We start from the raw sequence: 19,969 nt of genomic DNA, 5'->3' as shown, positions 1-19,969 counted from the left end.
TTTTTTTTTCTTCTGGAAACAAGCCTGTTGGGATAATGACTGCATTGAATTTGTAGGCCATTTTGGGGAGTATTGCCATCTTGATATTAAGTACCAACCTTAAGTCAGATAGATAGTCTTGGGTGACAATTTTCTTTCTTTCAGCACTTCTAGTATGTTGCCCTACAGCTTCTCTGGCTTTCATCGTTTCTGATAATAAAACGATTATTAATCTTAACCCTGGATGTGGCAAGTCACTTTTCTCCGAATGCTTTTAACGTCCTCATGCGGCAGAGGGACAGAGCAGCAGGCTTCTCAGCCCACAGAACAAGTTAGAAGCGTGTAAAGTTGCTCATGTCTGTGTAAGAGAGAACTTTATATCAAAGAGCAATTGTATATTGAGAAAACATCCCAGCCCAGTCCAGTTCAAGTTTGTAAGTCTGATATTAGCCCAGATCCAATACTAGTCCATCAATTAACTCTCTAGACTCACACAGCATATGCAATGATGCCTAATGCAGGAAGATGACAGGCCAGTTGTGGATCCAGTGGCGGTGGAAGCATTTCAGCCCTGGTGCGGGTCTCCACGTGGCTCTTCCATTTCCAGGGTTCTGGCTGCCATCAGCATAGTAGCTTCATGTGGCTTGTTCACAGGAATGTGTAGCAGTTTGTGCCCCCCCACTCCAAGGAGGAAGACAGGAGTTCCCAGAATCCTCAGGAGAAAGCCATGCCCACACAGAGGCATCACTGGGCTATGACATGATTGACAGGCTAGACTCTACTCCTTCGCTCAAGTTGACAGGAGATCATGTAACTGTCACAGAGCCCAAGAGACCACAAGGCTGAGAGACTGAGGACCAAAGAGAGACTTGACCGCTGGCACTGTTGTGGACCAAAGACTGTATCCTTAATGTTTTCTGATCCTGACTTGTTAACTTCTCTAATAAATCCTCACAATCATGCATATCGTCTTTGAGTTCTGGGTAGCCATTGCCGTGGATTATTGAATCCAGCAGAGAAGTGAATACAGTGGGAGGAAAGTGTGCTTTCAGTAGAGGGTCAAAGAAGGATGGAGGGAGGAAGCATGTCTGACTTTTCTGCCTTGTGGCCATCAGGGTTGGGCTGGTGTGGAATTAGAATCTCCTCCTCCCTGCTGAATGAAGCCTTAAGAAGCCAGGGGTAGCCCCCGTACTTTTTTTTCTCAGTCCAATATTTCTTGCCTTTCCTTCTGGGACTCTAGTTGGTATTTATTCATGTTATCTATAGAGGTCTTAGACTCTTTTTCCTTTATTCTACTTATCTGTTGGTCCTCAGACTGGATACTTTGAATATATCTTCAAGTTCATTTCATTTTCTGCCTCTCATTTTCTCTTGAAAACCTCTGGCAAATTTTTTATTTGTTATTTTATTTTTCAGCTCTATAATTTCAGTTTAGTTTCTTTTTGTAATGGTTATCTCTTTATAGTCTATTTGTTGAGACATTGTTTTCTTGGTTTCTTTTAGTTGTTATGTTTAAAGTTGACTTGGTGTAATAAGTTTAATGTCTGTCTCTATAGGTATAGTTGCTATTCATTTTTCCCCCATGTACAGTTGGTACTTTTTTTTTTTACATGCTTCATTTCTTGAAAACTGAAATTTTTGAATATGATATGTGGTAATTCCGACAATCAGATTTTTCCTCTGTAGTGTGTTATTGTTTATTGTGTGTTGTAGTTGCTTGCTTCTTTAAAGTATTTTGTTTGTAAAGACTGGAGTTGTCATGTGGCGTTTGTGATGTCTCTCTTGCTTTAGTTCATGGTCTGCTAGTGGTTTGGCAGAGATTCCTTGAAATTCCTGTAGCCAAAAAAAAAAAGAAAACACATTCTCTGTCTTCACACATTGACTCCGTGTTGGGGCGTACCGTCAGCCTTGCCCAGTCCATTTACAACACTGCCTGCTTGTGTCATACCTAAAATTAGGTAGAGGGGAAAATGTAAAAGTTTTGTGAGTTGTTTTTTTTTCTGAGCAGTGTTCTCTCCCAGCATCTGTACAGCTAAGTTTCTTGTTTATACACAGAATTTTTTCAAAACGCTTATCTCCAAGAGTAATGTTTTCCTCCACTTTTCTACCCAGGCTCTCGGTAGTTCTGTTGCTTACCCTATGGTAATAAATAATTTACAGCACGAGGCAGCAGTTTGATCATTTGCCATTCCGTTTTCTAGGAATGCATTCAACATAACCGCTTTTTCTCTCTGGGAAACCTCCAAGTTAGGCAAAACAAAGGTTACGATAATTTATAAATTATTTTTATTTTATTTACACCGTCCGCTGTCTCCCTTCACCCATGTTTTTATTGTTCATCCCTCTGTCGGGGTGGAGGGGTGTTGTATGTAAATCATTGTGATCGGTTCTTCATGACCTTTTTTGAGGAATGCTGTCAGATATTTGGGAGGATGCATCTCAGTATACATAAGGGTTTTCTCTTGATTAGACTGGGATTATGGGTTTGGAGAGGGATGGTTAGAGAGAGGTAAAGTGCTATTTTGATCACATTAGATCAAGGGTACATACTACAACATGACTACCAGCATGACTTAATCACTGTTTTCTTTGACCCACGTTAGCTGAGTTGAGGTAGTGTTTACGGTAAGGTTACTTCCCTCTAACCTATTTCCACACTATACTCTTTAGAAGGAAGTTACTATTTGCAGCACTTACTTAAGGAGTAGGAACTTAAGTTCCCATGTCCTCCTTGAAAGTGCAGTAGCTGTATAAATTATTTGGAATCCTTCTGTATGGGATGTATGTGTTCTCTCCCCATTGACTTAGTCAAATGTTTGTTTATACCAGTATGGATTCATGCAATATATATATGCAAAAAATCAGATTTGAACAGATAAACCACTGAGGGTGAAATACAAGGGGGTTTCAAAAAGTTTACGGAAAAATGGGATTAACAAGTAATGGATTTTTCCACGAGCTTTCTGAAGCTCCCTCACACAAAGCCTATAAGCAAAAAGAAGCTTGACTTCAATTGAAAAAAAAAAAAAAATATATAATAATAATGCACCGTCATTGTTCATCTTTCTTAGTAGCAGATTCAGAAAGGTGGTAAAACCCAGTGCAAATAGAGATGCATGCAGTAAATTCTTGAACTCGTGTGTTTTTGTGACACGTAGATTGTTGGTGTCGATAAATGTTTATGATCTCTATGTTCTTTAATCACAGTAATTTCATTTTTTATGCATTGATCTAACGTAATAGAGTAAGTGAGTAGGTTATATGTACAAGCATACTTACTGCAGCATAGTTAGTGGTAGCAGAAACTGATAACCATTTAAATAGCCTCAACTGGGAACACTTATTTTTGAACCATTAAACAGAAGTTACTGTACTGATTGATAGGGCATGATAGCCCTGTAATTACATTAAAAGTAAAAGCAGGTTAGAGAAATCTAATACTGACCCACTTAAAGTGCCTACATATTATAGGTTTTTTTAATATATACAAATTTCATGTAACTTTTGAAAACCTGACTGGAAGAGCTTTATAAACAGTAGAATTATGGATTAGGGTTAGGCTTTTACATTCTCTGCTTTGGAATTTTTTTTATTTTTTTGAGAAATAAAGATCAAGCAATAGAAAATTATGAAAAATTTTTACAGTCTCTGTTCTACTCTTTCTTAGTACAGTTTCTTTGCCTTTTTTTATACATAGTCTTATGGGTTTCAAAAATGTTGATGACTTGAGACATGGTATGTGGACTGCTGAATGGAAATAGGATTAGCTCTGTGACTTTCACCTAATTCACAATAAAAAGTTTTTAAAACTCTGGTAAGAGACTCATATTGTTCTTGTATCTTCTATTTTTAGAGCAGTGGAAAGAGCTCCGTGCTAGAAAGCCTAGTGGGCAGGGACCTGCTTCCCCGAGGCACTGGTATTGTCACCCGGAGGCCACTCATCCTGCAGCTTGTCCATGTTGCACCAGAAGACAAACGAAAAACAACAGGAGAAGAAAATGGTAAGTTTTAGAATTGCTGTAAGAATTATTTTAAAATTAAATTTTGATCTGTTTTTAAAATATTAACTGAAGAACAGTTTAGAAATTAGCGACTACATCCATATTGGGAGTTGGGAAGTCTTGTGAAAAAAAAGAATATGTACTTTTTCTTTAAAATTTAAAAAAAAAGTGATTTTTGTTTTGAATGGACAATGAGTAAACTTTTGAGAATAGTCTATTAATGCTCTTTATAGGAATTTTAATGGTGGAGTGAGTGACACAATCCATAAACGAGTCAGTTTTTGTGTCTGTGTTAACTTTTTTGCCCCTAATGTTTAAAACATCAATTTTTGGGGGGTGGGGTAGGGGTGGGTTTAGAATTTAAATCAGGGGTCCTCAAACTATGGCCCGCGGGCCACATGCAGCCCATGGAGGACATTTATCCAAATAAGATATGTGCAGCGTGCATAGGAATTTGTTCATAGTTTTTTTTTTAGCTATAGTCCAGCCCTTCAACGGTCTGAGGGACAGTGAACTGGCCCCCTGTTTAAAAAGTTTGAGGACCCCCTGATTTAAATCATTAGATCTAGTTGAAAAGATTTTAGGGTGAATAAAATTAATGGCTTTGCTTTTCAGCGGAGTGATGTTATCTCATCTTCCTTTTGCTGGTCTTAACTATTTGTCTAGGGCCCTGGTAGGCTGCTAGCATCAAGGTCTCCAGTTCCCATTGGAGAAATTTTAGGTATTCTACTCCCATAAAGATGTGCACTCTCGAAAACCACAGGGGCAGTTCTACTCTGTCTTATAGGGTCACTATGAGTTGGAACCAACTTGATGGTACCAAGGGTTTTTAAAATATATTATGTCTGCTAGGGTCGGCTAACTGATTTACTTTCCCTTTGTTGTAGTCAATCTTTTCTATAAGAGGAGTTTTTATTCTGAAGCAAAAGCTTACCAGTAAGGAAAGCAAACCAAACCAGTTTCTGCCCACTGGATTCCAAGTTGTGTTGACCCCCCTAGTTTTGAGGATCCCATGTTCAGGCTTAGTCTCAGCTAAACACTACTGGGATATTTCTTTGGTAGAGCATATGGATAGTAAATGTGTGTATTAAAATAAAATATTCACGGTCTTTTTTTATATGGCAGTTTATTGCTATTGTTAAACCTGAATGTCTTTTAAGAAATGCTCTCTATTAGCAGATTTTAAGTTGCTTATTATGTATGCAATATTACTCATACTTAACGTGTATAGATGAGGTTTTAAGTTTCTGGTGAGAGCCTGAGTTTGTTTAATCTTGCTTTGTTCCATCTTTGGCTCAGATTTTTATAAAAGTGTATAGTAACTCTAATTATTAAATTATCTTGTAGCAGAGTACCATATTTGTTTCTCAGTTGCAAAGATCTTTTTATTTTATATTTTAGAGCAGCTTCATTACGCCTTGTTTTCTGATTTAAGATAGGATAATATTGATGAAACTGAAGTTAATTTCTGTATTTGAGATTTTTTTCATTATAGGAGCTCTTGGTTGATGTGATTTTTTTAAAAACTACATTTGTGTTGAGCATTTAGTACAATTCTAAAAAGGAAATTATTGAAGCAAATTAGTGAAGTTGTAAAAAAAAATCAATGAAGTTGTATAATTTATGACAAGTTGCAGATTTTAACAAAAATAATTTTGGATAGACTGCCAGAGGATATGTAGGAGCCTTACTGATAGCATCTAGGTATATTACATATCCCTTTGCATTTCTGTAATACTTCTTTATTAAATTCAGAACCTTGAATATAATCATCTTGAATTATTCTGTGGTTCACCATCAAATATATAAGGTACTAGATCTGGTACTCTCTGGTACTAGGTCTCTATCTTATTTTTCTTTTTTCCAGTAACCGAAAGTGCAGATATTTTCCTAACTCTCAGAAAAGTAATTGCAAATGTGGTTATTGCTTCCTTAGATAAAATGTTGTTAGAAAAGGGTGTGCATTTTAGTTATTGAAGTATTAGTGTCTGTTATCTCTTTACTTGTGTGTCCACTCTGTTTTGTTGACTTCACTTCTTGGTAGTTGTTCAAAAATATGCTTGTCCTACATGTTGTATCTACTGTCCCCGAAAAGCAGAAGACTTATTTTTCCTATTGAAAAATAACAAAACACTTAGTTAAAATAATTCATTTAAGTTATCCAGAACATAAAATAAAAAAACTCACTGCCATTGGACGTTTCTGACTCATAGTAGAACTCCCCTTGTGGGTTTCTAAGACTGTAGCTCTTTAGGGAATAGAAAGCTGGTGGTTCTCCCGTGAAACAGCTAGTAGTTTTGAACTGCTCACCTTGTGATAGAAGCCCACTAAGCCACCAGGGCTGAGCACTAAATGTGTCTTATAAGATATTTCCTTAGTTTCTCATCGCAGTCTCTTTATCTTTGGGATAAAGAGCTCTAGCCTGTCCCAGAGGAAATTAGAAACAGTGAAGTAGATAAACATAGAAGAGTATGGAATATGGCATCAGAGAGGGTTAAGACTACAGAGGGAAAGGGGGAACACATAATTAGACAGAACTTGAAAAACAAAAGGGGGGGGGTGGAGGGAATCCTTCATCTCTTGTTAAGTGTTGGATCACTAACGGCACGGTTGGCAGTACAAACCCACCAGCTGCTCTGAGGAAGATGAAGCTGTCTACTACTGTGAAGATTTCCAAAACCTGTCTAAGGGCCATACACCCTGACTTTGGAAGATTTACAAGCCTCGAAAACCTTGTATAGGGTCTTTTGTGTGTGTTTGTGGTTTTCTCTTGAAAGGGCTGTTATGTAAAAAAGGCCCAAGTTACCACTAATTGGTTAATCTAAGAACATTGTAAAATGACATGAAGGGTAATCCATTTTAGATACTGGCTAAAATAAAACATTTCATTAAGTATGTATAATTTAATTAGCAGAAAACTACATAAATCTGAAATCCTTCATTTTTCTCACTTATGTAGGATAGCTGAGGTGTCAATATGTAGATTTCTGGGATTGTTATTTGAAATTACTCAGCTTGACCTCACTCTGCCAATGTGAGAGAATTTGTTAAATTCAAACAAAATGAAATTCAAGTGGGGTAATTGTTTAGTTTGAACTTTGCACTCTATGATTACTTTTTATATGTTTGTAAAGAATTATGCTTTCCTCAGATTTCCTCTTTAGAATCTACAAGTGGCATGCTAATTGAAGATCAAAATTCTGCTATGTATTTTACCCTTAACAATTTTAATGGATATTTTGAAGATTATTAGATTTTATATTGAGAAGAGAATAGTTGTTGAACTAAAACAAAATGATTTTGTTTTATACAAATGGATATGCTTAATAAGGAGCTATGGTGGTATTGTGGGGTAACCCTCAGGCTGCTGGGTGCAAAGTCCACAGTTCCAAACCACCGGCTCCTGCAGTAGATGGGAGGGACTGTCTGCTTCTTAGCAGCCTCAGAAAGCCTATAGAAGGCTTCTATGAGTTGCAACCAACTTGATGGCAAGCAGATTTGATTTTTAGTTTTGGTATATGCCTAATAGAAAATGCCTAAAAATATAGGTATAATTTGAATTGTTATCCCTATTTAGTTAAACTATCTACTTGTAAAATAATCATTTGCCCCAAAAGCAAGTAAAATTGTATACAAGAATTAAGAAAAAGATAGTATTAATTTTCTGTACAAGGGATTGTAGTAGCTGCAGTAGTTTCCCTTTGGTTGGGTTTAATCCATGAAGGTGAAGCATTTCTTTCTTCTGTTAAATTTCATGTATATTTCAAAGAAAATAACCTCTTATAAAGCTCAGCCTTAGTTAATAGGGCAAGTTGTGGTATACATTTATTACATCTTAATGCTGTGAAAGATGTGTTTAGTATATTTGGTTAATTCTTTCTTGGCAATCCATTTTTTCAGTTTTAGGTTATCAAATATCTAAGGGCACATTGTTGAAGTGTGGTATTATCTTAATCCAATTATATCAAAATTTGAAACCAACAATAATTGTAATGAAAAGTTTGCTTTAAAAATATTAAACGTAAATTATGGCACACAACATGTTTGACTTATGTCACATTCTAAAAATTTGCACATTCTTCTAATTTCCGTGTAATTTCTGAATGAATGCTGTATGCATATGAAATGTCTTTAGGTTTCTGCACATTTTTAAAAAAGGCTTAAAATTTTAGTAGTAAACACTAAACTTAACATTCTGTGCTGTTTCTCTTTAACTACAGACCCGGCCACATGGAAAAACTCAAGACACCTTTCTAAAGGTTCCCTTTATCCATTTGTCTTTGGCCCTTTTACCATCATGCCTGCATGTGTGCGTCTGTACATTTACAGGCTGTCTGCATTTTTTTACTTCCGTTTTTATTTGCAAATCCACATTGGTTGCAGGTGTCAGTGGTTCTTCTTATCTTTTTGCATTGCCTCAAAATGCAAGCTTTTTTTGGTCGTGAATGTAATTTGTTTCGTTTTTAAAACATGCTTGTGAAGCCAGGCCTCTTTTATATGGTAAGGTAATTTAAACACACCCTTTTAATATGTTATAGCCTGACCCTGCCTCTTTGTTCACCTAGATCAGGGGTCGGCAAACTTGAGATGGAAGATCCAATCCTGTCCTCAAACAATTAAAAAATTATCTGAGAGCCTTAAACATATTTTTACGAAGAAAACCACCATTATCTGAATAATATTCTTTAAAAATTTTTTTTCAATTTGACTTCAGAGCCACATGTACATACCAAAACAGCTGCATATAGCTCGTGAGCCGCACGCAGCTTGCCGACCCCTGGGCTAGATCATTCCAGTCCTTCAAATGAGACTTCTTGGAAGAAAGTATTAAGCTTTTGAAGTAGGTGAGCATTTCACTTGCAAAAAGGATCTAGATTTATTTACCATATTCCACCAAATAATTGCGCTGTTTTTGTTTTTTTCAGTAGATATTTATAGCAATAACTTTCAGTCATGTCTGTTTTTATTTCAAGTGCCTGACTGGATTATTCAGTAAGCTTAATTGTTAAGAATGTGAAACTCTGAATTTAGCAAAAACAAGATCACTGTGTTTGAGAGAGGCAGAAGTTAGATTTATGCCTATAATGAAACATTTTTGTATTCTCTGAAAGAGAATAAAACTTGCTCTCCCAAGTTTTAGCCCTCTTCACACAGTGCATACCCTAAGTATATTTTCCTAGCAAATGCAGGTGTAACAGATCTATGTTTAGATCAGCTTCATTCACATATTGCAAAAATTTAAATCTTGCGTTATATGTATAAACTTATTTATCTTTTTGTGTGTTTCAGCAGAATTCCTTGAGTACTTTTCACCGGTAGTAATGCTATTATGTATAACATTTATGCCTTTTAATAGAATAAATGATTACGTATACACTAAGACATGAACAATTTTATTCATGGTATCTAGATTTCAAGTGATTGGAGAGCCTGTTAGCTCCCCTATGTGAAGTAAGTTATGCAACAACCAATTTACAACTCGTACATTCTCTTTAATGTTGTGTGAATAGCCATCACTTAGGAACAACTTAATACCTACTCACTACAAAATTGTCTTCATTATAATCACCTTCACTGCTGAATGTGCAGTTTTTAAATCAATGAAAAAGCTTTGAGCCTTTTTCTTCACTAACCTAGGGCTAAAGAAGAACTGTATGCACTTGTTCTGATGAACCTGTTCTGTTTCACCTACAAATTAGATGATTTTAAAACATAGTTAGGAACGAATCTCCTTTGTAACTCTTGGGACTGCCTGTATGTGACTTTTTTTTTAAATATGAAAGCTATAACAGGTTTCAACAACATGGATCATAAAATTAATGGAAAAATTGAATCTTTAAAGTTAACAAGTAATTTCTATAGTTTCCAATAAATGAGTTTTTCTTTTTCCAGGGGTTGAAGTGGAAGAATGGGGTAAATTTCTTCACACCAAGAATAAGGTAACCACACAAAACTACATAATGTAAAAATAACATAAAAATACTTTTTTAATGCGGGAGGGGGGAGCGGGGAGGGAGGGGAAAAATGAGGACCTAATGTCGGGGGTTTAAATGGAGAGAAAATGTTTTGAGAAACGATGTACAAATGCGCTTTACACAATTGATGTGGGTATGGATTGGGATAACAGTTGTATGAGCCCCTAATAAAATGTTAAAAAAAAAAATACTTTTTTATGTGTAGATGTAGTTGATATAGTGTCTTGCCTGTTTTCTTAATTTACAGATGCTTAACTCTTGTGAGATAAGGCAGCTTTGAAAAGCACACAAAATTACAAATCTTTGTTTCAGAAAAATGTGTGTATATTAGATTTTGTTAATTTTCCTTTTGAGTGTTGTACTTTGTCCCTCCATTTTTTTAGCTCTACACAGATTTTGATGAAATTCGACAAGAAATTGAAAATGAAACAGAAAGAATTTCAGGAAATAATAAGGTAGGCATTCTTTTAGAGCTAGAAAACATAATCATTAATATCTCTATTAGTGGGTGTTCCTACTATAATGTTGTGTGGTCAAAATCTCAAACCTATTTCTCTCTTATAAGCATCATAGTACTTGTACTTGACCCAGTCCTAAAACTTGTGGAAGCTTGGTGGTAAAGAGGAAGGATGTTGTTTTCATCTATAATGGAGTTTTTAGTGTAGTTGAAAGAAAATATAGATAATACCAATACTATATGAATTCTTTTTATTTGAATTTGGGAATCTAAAGATTCTGATGAATCCCTTACTAAGCATACTCTCGACACTTAAATATTGAAAGTTTGGGTACCAAAGTAATTTCGATAACTTTAACTCTTATTTCTCTGAACACCAGGTACCTAATAAATGTGAATAAGGAGGGGTATGTTACTCTTTAGCTCTAAGTGTATGAAACATAATTAAGGAATTGTCTTGGCTTAGAAGAAATAGAAAATAATGAAATTGTATTGAGAATTGTTTATATTAATGGTATAGGTATAATGGTATATTATAAACCTATATAGCTAACTATATTATTTCCTATGTATTCTTATACTCAAGTATGTACAGTAATATCTATTCCGAGCAACCATTTATTGAATACTATGGAGCACATTTCTGCTCTGATACACAGTTATACTCTCACCATGAGTTGTGTTTTTGAGAAGAAGGTACTGTCTCTCTACTTGAAATGAAGTTTATTATTTTAATGTGATTGTAATTGAATATTTTAAAATTTATTTTTAGGGAGTAAGCCCTGAACCAATTCATCTTAAGATATTTTCACCCAACGTTGTTAATTTGACACTTGTGGATTTGCCAGGTATGACCAAGGTAAGGAATTGTTGTTGCCCATTGTAGATTTGGTAATGTTTGTTTTCAGTTGAACATATGTGGGTTTTTCTTAATCTCTAAGAAAGTATCAGCTTTTTTTTGCAAAAACAGTTGATCTGTAGGCAATACCTAACACAGTCCAGTTCTCCCTTGAAAAATATCCTTTACTTGGCTTCTAGGATACCACAACCCTACAGGCTTACCTTCTTGTTCTTACTGTCATCAGTGAGTGCTCCAGAGCTCAGCTCTTGGGTCTCTTATCATTGCTAGATAAAACTTAACCTATTGACAGTTTCATCAAATCATATGGCTTTAAATACATGATTCTTAGTCTGCAGATGATAGTCAAATTTGCATATTCACCTGGTTACGTGACATGACACATCCACTTAAACACCTAATAGGCATTTCAAACTTCTGGCTTGTCTTATACTCAACTCCTGATTGTTTTTCTAGGCTACCTTTAGCCCTTTTTTGTTATTCCCATCCCATTAAACAGCGATTCTATTTTACCAGTTACCTTATGTACTCGAGTATAAGCCGACCTGAATATCAGCCGAGGCATCTAATTTTACCACAAAAACTACATTAAAAAATGTGCTGCAAACCTCTGTTTATACATGAGTATATATGGTATATAAGCCAAAAAATTTGGGAACATTTTTTAAACTGTTTTACTGACATGTAATTCTTATGCCATACAATTCAATGGTTGAAATATATTAAAAAGAGTTGTGCAATAATCACCACTATCACCTTTAGAACACTTCCTTGTCCTCGTTATTATTAGTTCCTCATTTCCCCCACACCTCCCCTGCTATAACCCTAAGAAACTATTAATCAACTTACTATTTCTATAAATTTACCTTTCCCAAGTTTTATAAGACAGTCATACACACATACCGCCACCACCACAACAGAAAAACTTCAGTCCAAAATAATGCAGAAAATAGTAAAAACCAGACCAAATTTAAAATGGGTCAAAAGGGAAAACAAATGTTAAGGTGTTAAATTTTAACCATACTATATCCACGTTCCAATGCACTGTCTGAGGGCAAGGCTATTCATGTCCCTGGTCAGTGGTTAGAGGGAATTCACTAGAGGCTTAAACCACTTGGGGATTCTGCAAATGGATTTTGTGCTTTTACTGTCATCCATAGTCTTCTGAAAATCAGGTGCTCAGAATTTAAGCTCGAATACAATTCCCTCCTCTGATCTTGGATTTTAATGTTTACAGTCCTTGGATCACACAGGCTGAAATGGACTTAATTACACTGGAGACATTCTGTTATGTATTTATTTCACATCACATTTCCTCTGACAACAAATCCTCTTGTTTTTCCTACTTTTAAAATATACACAGTATCCTATCATGTTTTACAAATTCATAGCTACCATTTCTCACCTGGATTACTACAGAAACTTTCTAAAACTGATCTTCCTCATCATCTAGTCGTTATTAAGCAGCCAGAGTGGTGCTTGTACTTGAACGTAGAAGCTTGCTTTTGAATATAGAGTAGATAAAAGTGAACAGAAATAAAAAAGATAAACCGAAAAGAGATTGGGCATATTAAAAAAAAGGACCGATTTTTGAAGAATGACCCAGTGCTTCCAAAATAGAGGGTCAGCAAAAGAGAAGACACTCAAAAAGGTGGATTAACAAAGTGGCTGCTCAAATATAATGACAATTGTGAGGATGATGCAGGACCAGGCAGTGTTGTTCTGTTGCACATGGGGTCACTATGACTTGAACTGGTGGCGAGAGTTTGAATGTTGAAGTGAAAATTAGATAGCATCATTCATTCCTTGATGAAAAATCACTCTAGTGCCTTTTTGTTTCACCTAAGAGTAAAAGCCAGAGCTCTTGCAGTGATTTACAAATCTCAGCTTGATCTATTTGATTTCTATTATTCTTATCCTGAGTCCTGCTTTAGACTCCTTATTGCTCTGTCAGCCTAGATTGTTCTTCCCCCAGATATCTGCATGGGCATATTTTTTCTCTCTCCCAGTTGTTTTTACTTCTTTATAGTCATAGTCTCAGTGAGGTTGTTTTCTTTAACTGCACTATATAAAAGCAAAACATAACAAACAATTAAATATCATAGCCTAGTTATTATTCCCATGACTCTTACCACCATCTGGACAATATGTATGTATATTGGGGAAATTTTCTGTTTTCCAATTCTCTTTTTCCGTGAACTTTTTGAAGCTCTCACATATATGTGGAACCCTGGTAGCACAGTGAAAAGCGGAGTAGTTTAAACCCACCAGCCATGCCACAGAAGAAAAATGTGGCGATCTGCACCAATAGAGAGGACAGTCTTGGAAACCTATGGGGGCAGTGCACCTCTGCCCTATCGTGTTGCTAGGAGTTGGAATGAAATCTGTGGCACACAACAACTAATATGGGGGCAATTTTTAAAGTTCATAGAAAAATTCCATTAGCGTTTTATTCCATTTGACACAAAATTTTGAAGCCTCTTTATATATATATATGCATTTATATTTTTTACTTACTGTCTGCCTTGCATCAATATAATGTAAACTCTACAGGGGTGAAATCTGGGACTGTTTTGTTTGACTAGTGTGACATGTAGAATAATGCTTAACAATCTTTAACATGGATTGTGCTATGTACCTTTTGCACAAGGGTAAACTTGACATTTGTAAGGGCTATGTTTTTATACTTTGCAGACCATAAAATTAATACATACATCTTTATGTAAAATTTTAAATGATCTATAAATGGATTGATGTTTATTTTCTGTGGATTAAATGAAAAAATAAAAATAAAAACGCTCAGTTGATTTTTACTATTGGATCTTTGTTCATCGCTGTTTGGTTTAGGTGCCTGTAGGTGATCAACCTAAGGATATCGAACTCCAAATCAGAGAGCTCATTCTTCGGTTTATCAGTAATCCAAATTCCATTATCCTCGCCGTAACTGCTGCTAATACAGATATGGCAACATCAGAAGCTCTGAAAATTTCAAGAGAGGTGGATCCAGATGGTAAGGACAGATGTTAATATTTAATGAGATACTTGATTTACAAAGATAATTTACCCTCAAGGAAGGAAGTTTTATTTTGAAAAGAAATGTTAATGCAGATTTAAGAAATTAATACTTTCCTATACTGCTTATAATTTCAAATAGAAATTTTGATGTGTAGAATGGAAAAATGCTGTACAGGCTAAGCAGAAGTATATCACAGAATGTCTGTATTTGTGATGATCCCCTAATTATTTTTAAATAACAAATGGTTTTCCAAAAAGGCTTTCTTGCTTTGTCTAAGTAAAACTATTTAGATTTTTTAATGGGTGGTTTCTAAGAATGAATAGCATTGAGTGGATGATCATGGTAGGTAATTATGGTATAGTCATTAAGAGTAGCTACATTCTATAGAGGGAGAAAATGTTAAGACATATACATCAGAGAAAATTCTTAAATATAAAAGTAAAGTTTTTTGAGGAGTTACATGTGTGTCAGTATGTGCTACTTGACGTGTGTATCTCAGTATGTGTGTCCACACACACACATATACCTGTACACATACATATATATAAAACTTCGTTAAATCTGGTTATTAACAAAATTTTTTTTTAAATCTGGTTATTACTGCTGTGAAATGCAGGTTTTACCTCAATAACCCTTTTACTTGATTATTTGAAGGGAGCACTGGTGGTGTGGGTTATGTGTTGGGCTGCTTACTGCAAGTTTGCAATTTAAATCAGTGGGTTCAAATAATTTAGTACTAGTTTACTGCCCTAATGATCGCTTTAAGTATTAAAAAAATGATATATCAAAAGGTAGGTTATTATTTTGTACAGTTGATACTTAAATAAGAATAATAAAAGTGGTACACAAAATTAGATTATAAGAATTTTTTTAAACAATAGTTTTATTGGGGGCTCTTACAACTTTCATAACAACCACACATCAGTTGTATCCAGCACATCTGTACATACGTGCCATCATCATCATTTTTTCTTTTTTTCCCCTCCACCATCATTTTCAAAACATTTTCTTTCTATTTGAATCCTTGGGTCCTTGGTATCAGCCCTTCCCCTCCCAAGTATTTTTAAATAATAAAAAAATATTAAATAATACCTGACAATGTCATCAACTGTGATTTATCCTTAATCATCTTTTCACTGTAAGAGTAGGATCCCATTCCTTTAGAGGTAGGCTACTTAGACAATAGTCATTGTGCTTGGTATATTAGAAACAGATGACTTCTCTGAACATGTTCTTTGAAAACCCTCTTTTGAACTTAGAAGTTATAATGACAATATTTTTGGTTCTTTGAACACTTTGAGGAATTGCATAATTCATTCATAATATCTTGTGAGAATTTGAGGTTTAATACAAAGCTGAAACAAATGACCGCGTGCCATCCTCTGGTTATTTGACATGCTTTCTCCTTATATTACATGTTTGCGTACTGAAGTAATAAATACAAGGGAATAAAAACTTAATATTTCACCAAAAGTATTATGAGTTTTATGAAATGAATAAATATTACAAACATAATTCTATCTAATTTTTTATACTCACAGACTGAATGAATATTACTATGGGCACTCAGAATACACTGTTGTGCAGATGAATGTTAAAGAAAGTCTAAGACATGTAAATTTGTGATTTTCTTTTTAGTTCACTGCCCAGCTATCCACCTTAGAGAGAACCCTGAAACACATGCCATTTTAGCAACTGATTCTCCGAACTCGATAAAAAATTAGGTATTGGTTCTGCCGAACCAGTGTGAACCAGATGAATCTCACCACCGGTTTAAACCCTCCAGCCGCTCCATGGGATAAAAATGATGCTTTCTGTTCCGTGAAGATGAACAGCCTCAGAACCCTCAGGCAGTTTCTCTCGGTCCTAAAGGACCGGAGTTGCCTTGATGGCAGTAGCAGTGAGCGGGTTCTGTCGTGTTTCTCTTTTCCTCCTTTTATAATTTTGAATGAAAACTTAATAGGACATTTTAGTGCTAAGTCTGCTAAAGGAAATTTCTATTAGGACAGCTGGAATTATTTAAAAAGCAATTTTTAAAATTTCATTTTCATGAAACATTTTTACTGCATGAGTGATTCTAGTTTACTTTGGTTAGATTAAAAGAGAAACTATATCAAAGGATTTAAGTCGTATTTAAACTGTTAAAGCATCTTACATGCACTAATTTATTTTTTAAGCCAACCTTGAGCCATAAAAATCATCATTGTTTTTATTGAATAATCTTAATTTTAGGAAATATAAGCAACTAGTCCAACCCAGTATTATTTGTTGTATCAAAAATAACACCCTCAAATGCCAATAGGAAGAATGATTAACCAAATTAAAATATTTGCTAATAATAGAATAATATGAAATCAAGAAAATGGGTGATTTTGTAGATTTTGAGCAATATAAGAAAACTTTGAGAAAGTACCAGAGGTAAATCTGCACATATTCTAAGCAACTGGAACTCTCAAACATTGCTGATGGGAATGTAAAATGGTACCGTCACTTTGGGTAATAGCTGGGCAGTTCTTATATAGTTAAATCAGCAATCCTACTCCCAGGTATTTATTCAGGTTGAATGAAAATCTCTGTTCAAATAAAACCTGTATGTAAGTATTTACAGCAGCTTTATTCATAATCCCCCAAACCTGCAAACAGCTCCAGTGGCAAAAGAATCACTAAACTGTAGTGCATTCATACAATGGAACAAGCACTTGTTAACAGTATAAAACTACTGATACACACAACACAAAAGACTGAAAGACATTATACCAGTGGTTCTCAACCTTCCTAATGCCGCGACCCTTCTGGGGACCCCCCAACCATAAAATTATTTTTGTTGCTACTTCATAACTGTCATTTTGCTACTGTTATGAATTGGGTGACCCCTGTGAAAGGGTCCTTTGACACCCCCCCAAGGGGTCACGACCCACAGGTTGAAAACCGCAGCATTATACCAAGCAGAAAAAAATCCAGACTCAAAAGGCTACATGCTCTATGCTTCTATTTATATAATACTTTGGAAAAGGCAAAACTAGGGATGGAAAAGAGGTTTTCTTGGTGTAAGAAAAATTTGGGGAGTAATGGGACTGCATCTTGAGGTAGTAATGACAGAACTCTGTGCATTGTTAAAATTCAAAAAAGAATAAATTTTCATGTAACTTTAAAAAGTACTTATAGAAAAGTTGTAGGAGCTAGTATATTACATGTGCAAATAGGTAAAAAGTATTTCTAAGCAAAGCATTACCAAAATTCTGACAGAGATAATACTGTATAGGATTATAAATGAAGATTTCCTTTATTTGATACTTAATGGATTTTCTTTTTTGTATTATCAGGACGCCGAACCTTAGCTGTAATCACTAAACTTGATCTCATGGATGCGGGTACTGATGCCATGGATGTATTGATGGGCAGGGTTATCCCAGTCAAACTTGGAATCATTGGTGTAGTTAACAGGTGAGCAAATCAATAAAGTAATTAAAAACAGCATTCTCACTGTAAAGCAAGTCTGACTTTCTAACATCAGCCACTGAAAGGTCCCCTAATTTTAATACAGTCTAGTAATGCATTGTGTTAGGGAGAAAAGAATCAGCCCTGGTGGCACACTGGTTAAGTGCTTAGCTACTAAGTGAAAGGTTGGTGGTTCAAACTTATTGGCCTCTCCGTGGAAAAACATTTGCTAATCCACTCCTTAAAAAATTATAACCTAGAAAATCCTGTGGGGGTTTCTACTCTGTCACATGAAATAGACTCTCTGGCATTTAAAAATAATAACATAGGGCGAAAAGAGACCACTGAAACCAGTAAATACTTTTCATAGAAATATGTCTAAACTAAGCAATGACACAAAAGATAATTTGATAGTTAGGCTTTAAGGATTCTTAGCTATTAAGTCAAGTCATACATAAGTAGGGCTTTACTTTGTATCCAATCAAGAGTTTGTTTAAAGCAGTAGGATTTCAATGCCTGTGTTGTTAGATGCCATCAAGTTAGTTCTGGCCCATAGTGATCCTACGCACAACACAAAGAAATGCCCCCTAGTCCCCTAGTCCATTGCCATCCTCACAGATATTCCTATGTTTGAGCTCATAGTTGCAGCAGCTGTGTCAATCCATCTTGTTAGGGTCTTCCTCTTTTTTTGCTTCCTCTACTTTTCCACGCATGATGTCCTCCAGGGACTGGTTTTTCCTAAAACATGCTTAAAGTAGGTCAGATGAAGTCTTGCCATCCTTGCCCCTAAGGAGCATTCTGGCTGTACTTCTTGCAAGACAGATTTGTTGATCCTTTTGGCAGTCCATGGTTCTTTAAATATTCTTCGGCAGCTCCACAATTCAAATGCAACAACTGACGTTTATCCCTTAGCATTAGTGATTCTCTGAAATCACCAGGTTGTGACTTGGAGAAATCTTATTAAAGATATCTTAATTATCTCACTGCCATCAAATTGCATCTGACTATAGGTTGGGGTAGAATACGGTCCCTGTGGGTTTCTGAGACTGTAATTCTTTATGGGGGTAGAAAGCCATCTCTTTCACCTTTGGAGTAGCTGGTGGTTTTGAACTGGTGACCTGGTGGTTAACAGCTCACCTTATAAGGCACTATGCTGCCAGGGTTCTTATACATTGCTGGATTAAAAAAACTATAGAAAAGAACCTATAATTTAGGGTCTAATTATATATATATATTTTTTGGGGGGGTCTAATTATATTTTAGGCACTCCTGTGCGTGTCAAATTCGTATAAAAAGGTGTTTTTTGGAACTCAGGCAACAGCTGTGAGATAGATATTGATGTCTATTTAATTTATTTTTTAACTCTTTTATTGGCATATAATTTACATAGCATTTACTTTAGTTCAATCATTCATTCTATCAAGAAGTATATAATCATTACCATATCAATTTTAGAACACTCACCGTGCAGTCAGTTCTTCTGTTCCTTCCCTGCTCCCATTTTCATTTCCCAACTTCCCAAATCCCCTTTCCCTCTCTATCATCCACTCCCACCCCTACATCCCTTATCAACTCCTGTAGATCCACTCCTCCCGTGGGGCAGAAACTGGGAAACCCAACAGAAACAATAAAAACCAAATTTGAAATTGGTGGTAAAGATAAAATAATAATATAAAGCCCAAAATACAAATAATGAGTAAGAAAGAAAAGACTCTCAATGTTGATGTCTATTTTATAATTAGAAAACTCTGGTTATATATTAAAGTCACATGGCTAATAAAATGCAGAGCCATATTCCACTGGGGATCTCTCTTAGTCTAAAGTGTTTATAAGGTAAGAAGCACTGAAATCGTCCTAAGATCTGGGTTTTAGTCCCAGTTCTTTCACAAACTAGGTGCAACGCGGGATTAGATGACTCCTCACCTGGGAAGTTCTGTCCTCTCCTGCAGGGTTTCTATGAGCCGGCATCAACTTGATGGCAGTGAGTTCGGTTTTGTTGTGAACTGTCTTTGGGTTTCAGGCTTTTTAAAAATGTAAATGCTTTAGTAAATTACATATGTTTAAGATCCATTCCAGGTAGATGCTTCTATTAACAGTTCTATCATTTCAACCCCCCCCCACCTGTCCTTTTTAAAAATGCTATGATTTCTCGTTTGGGGCAAGTAGGTAGTATAATATGTTGTATTTTGCAGATGATTACTTTTAAGTTAACATTTATTTTTGGCAGAAATTGTCTGTATGTGG

The 19,969-nt window shown here is 35.5% G+C and overlaps 1 protein-coding gene across 8 annotated transcripts in view; it reads left to right on the top strand.

The window, feature by feature from the left end:
* Positions 1 to 19,969, top strand: part of DNM1L (dynamin 1 like) — a 47,308-nt gene that overhangs the window by 9,255 nt on the left and 18,084 nt on the right. For 4 of the 8 annotated variants that reach the window (XM_045296395.1, XM_004700014.3, XM_004700013.3 and 1 more), the window contains exons 2-8: positions 3,833 to 3,980; positions 8,201 to 8,239; positions 9,873 to 9,919; positions 10,339 to 10,410; positions 11,185 to 11,271; positions 14,119 to 14,281; positions 17,611 to 17,731. In XM_045296395.1, coding sequence (XP_045152330.1) covers positions 3,833 to 3,980; positions 8,201 to 8,239; positions 9,873 to 9,919; positions 10,339 to 10,410; positions 11,185 to 11,271; positions 14,119 to 14,281; positions 17,611 to 17,731 — 677 coding nt within the window. The remainder of the gene's footprint in view (positions 1 to 3,832; positions 3,981 to 8,200; positions 8,240 to 9,872; positions 9,920 to 10,338; positions 10,411 to 11,184; positions 11,272 to 14,118; positions 14,282 to 17,610; positions 17,732 to 19,969) is intronic. The other 4 variants (XM_004700016.3, XM_004700015.4, XM_004700018.3 and 1 more) reach the window with 1 other exon arrangement.

Source organism: Echinops telfairi, unplaced genomic scaffold, assembly GCF_000313985.2.
Source record: "Echinops telfairi isolate 266 unplaced genomic scaffold, ASM31398v2 ScPeMD7_7406;HRSCAF=8444, whole genome shotgun sequence".
Classification (NCBI taxonomy): domain Eukaryota; kingdom Metazoa; phylum Chordata; class Mammalia; order Afrosoricida; family Tenrecidae; genus Echinops; species Echinops telfairi.
This window is presented reverse-complemented; position numbering and strand designations above follow the sequence as displayed.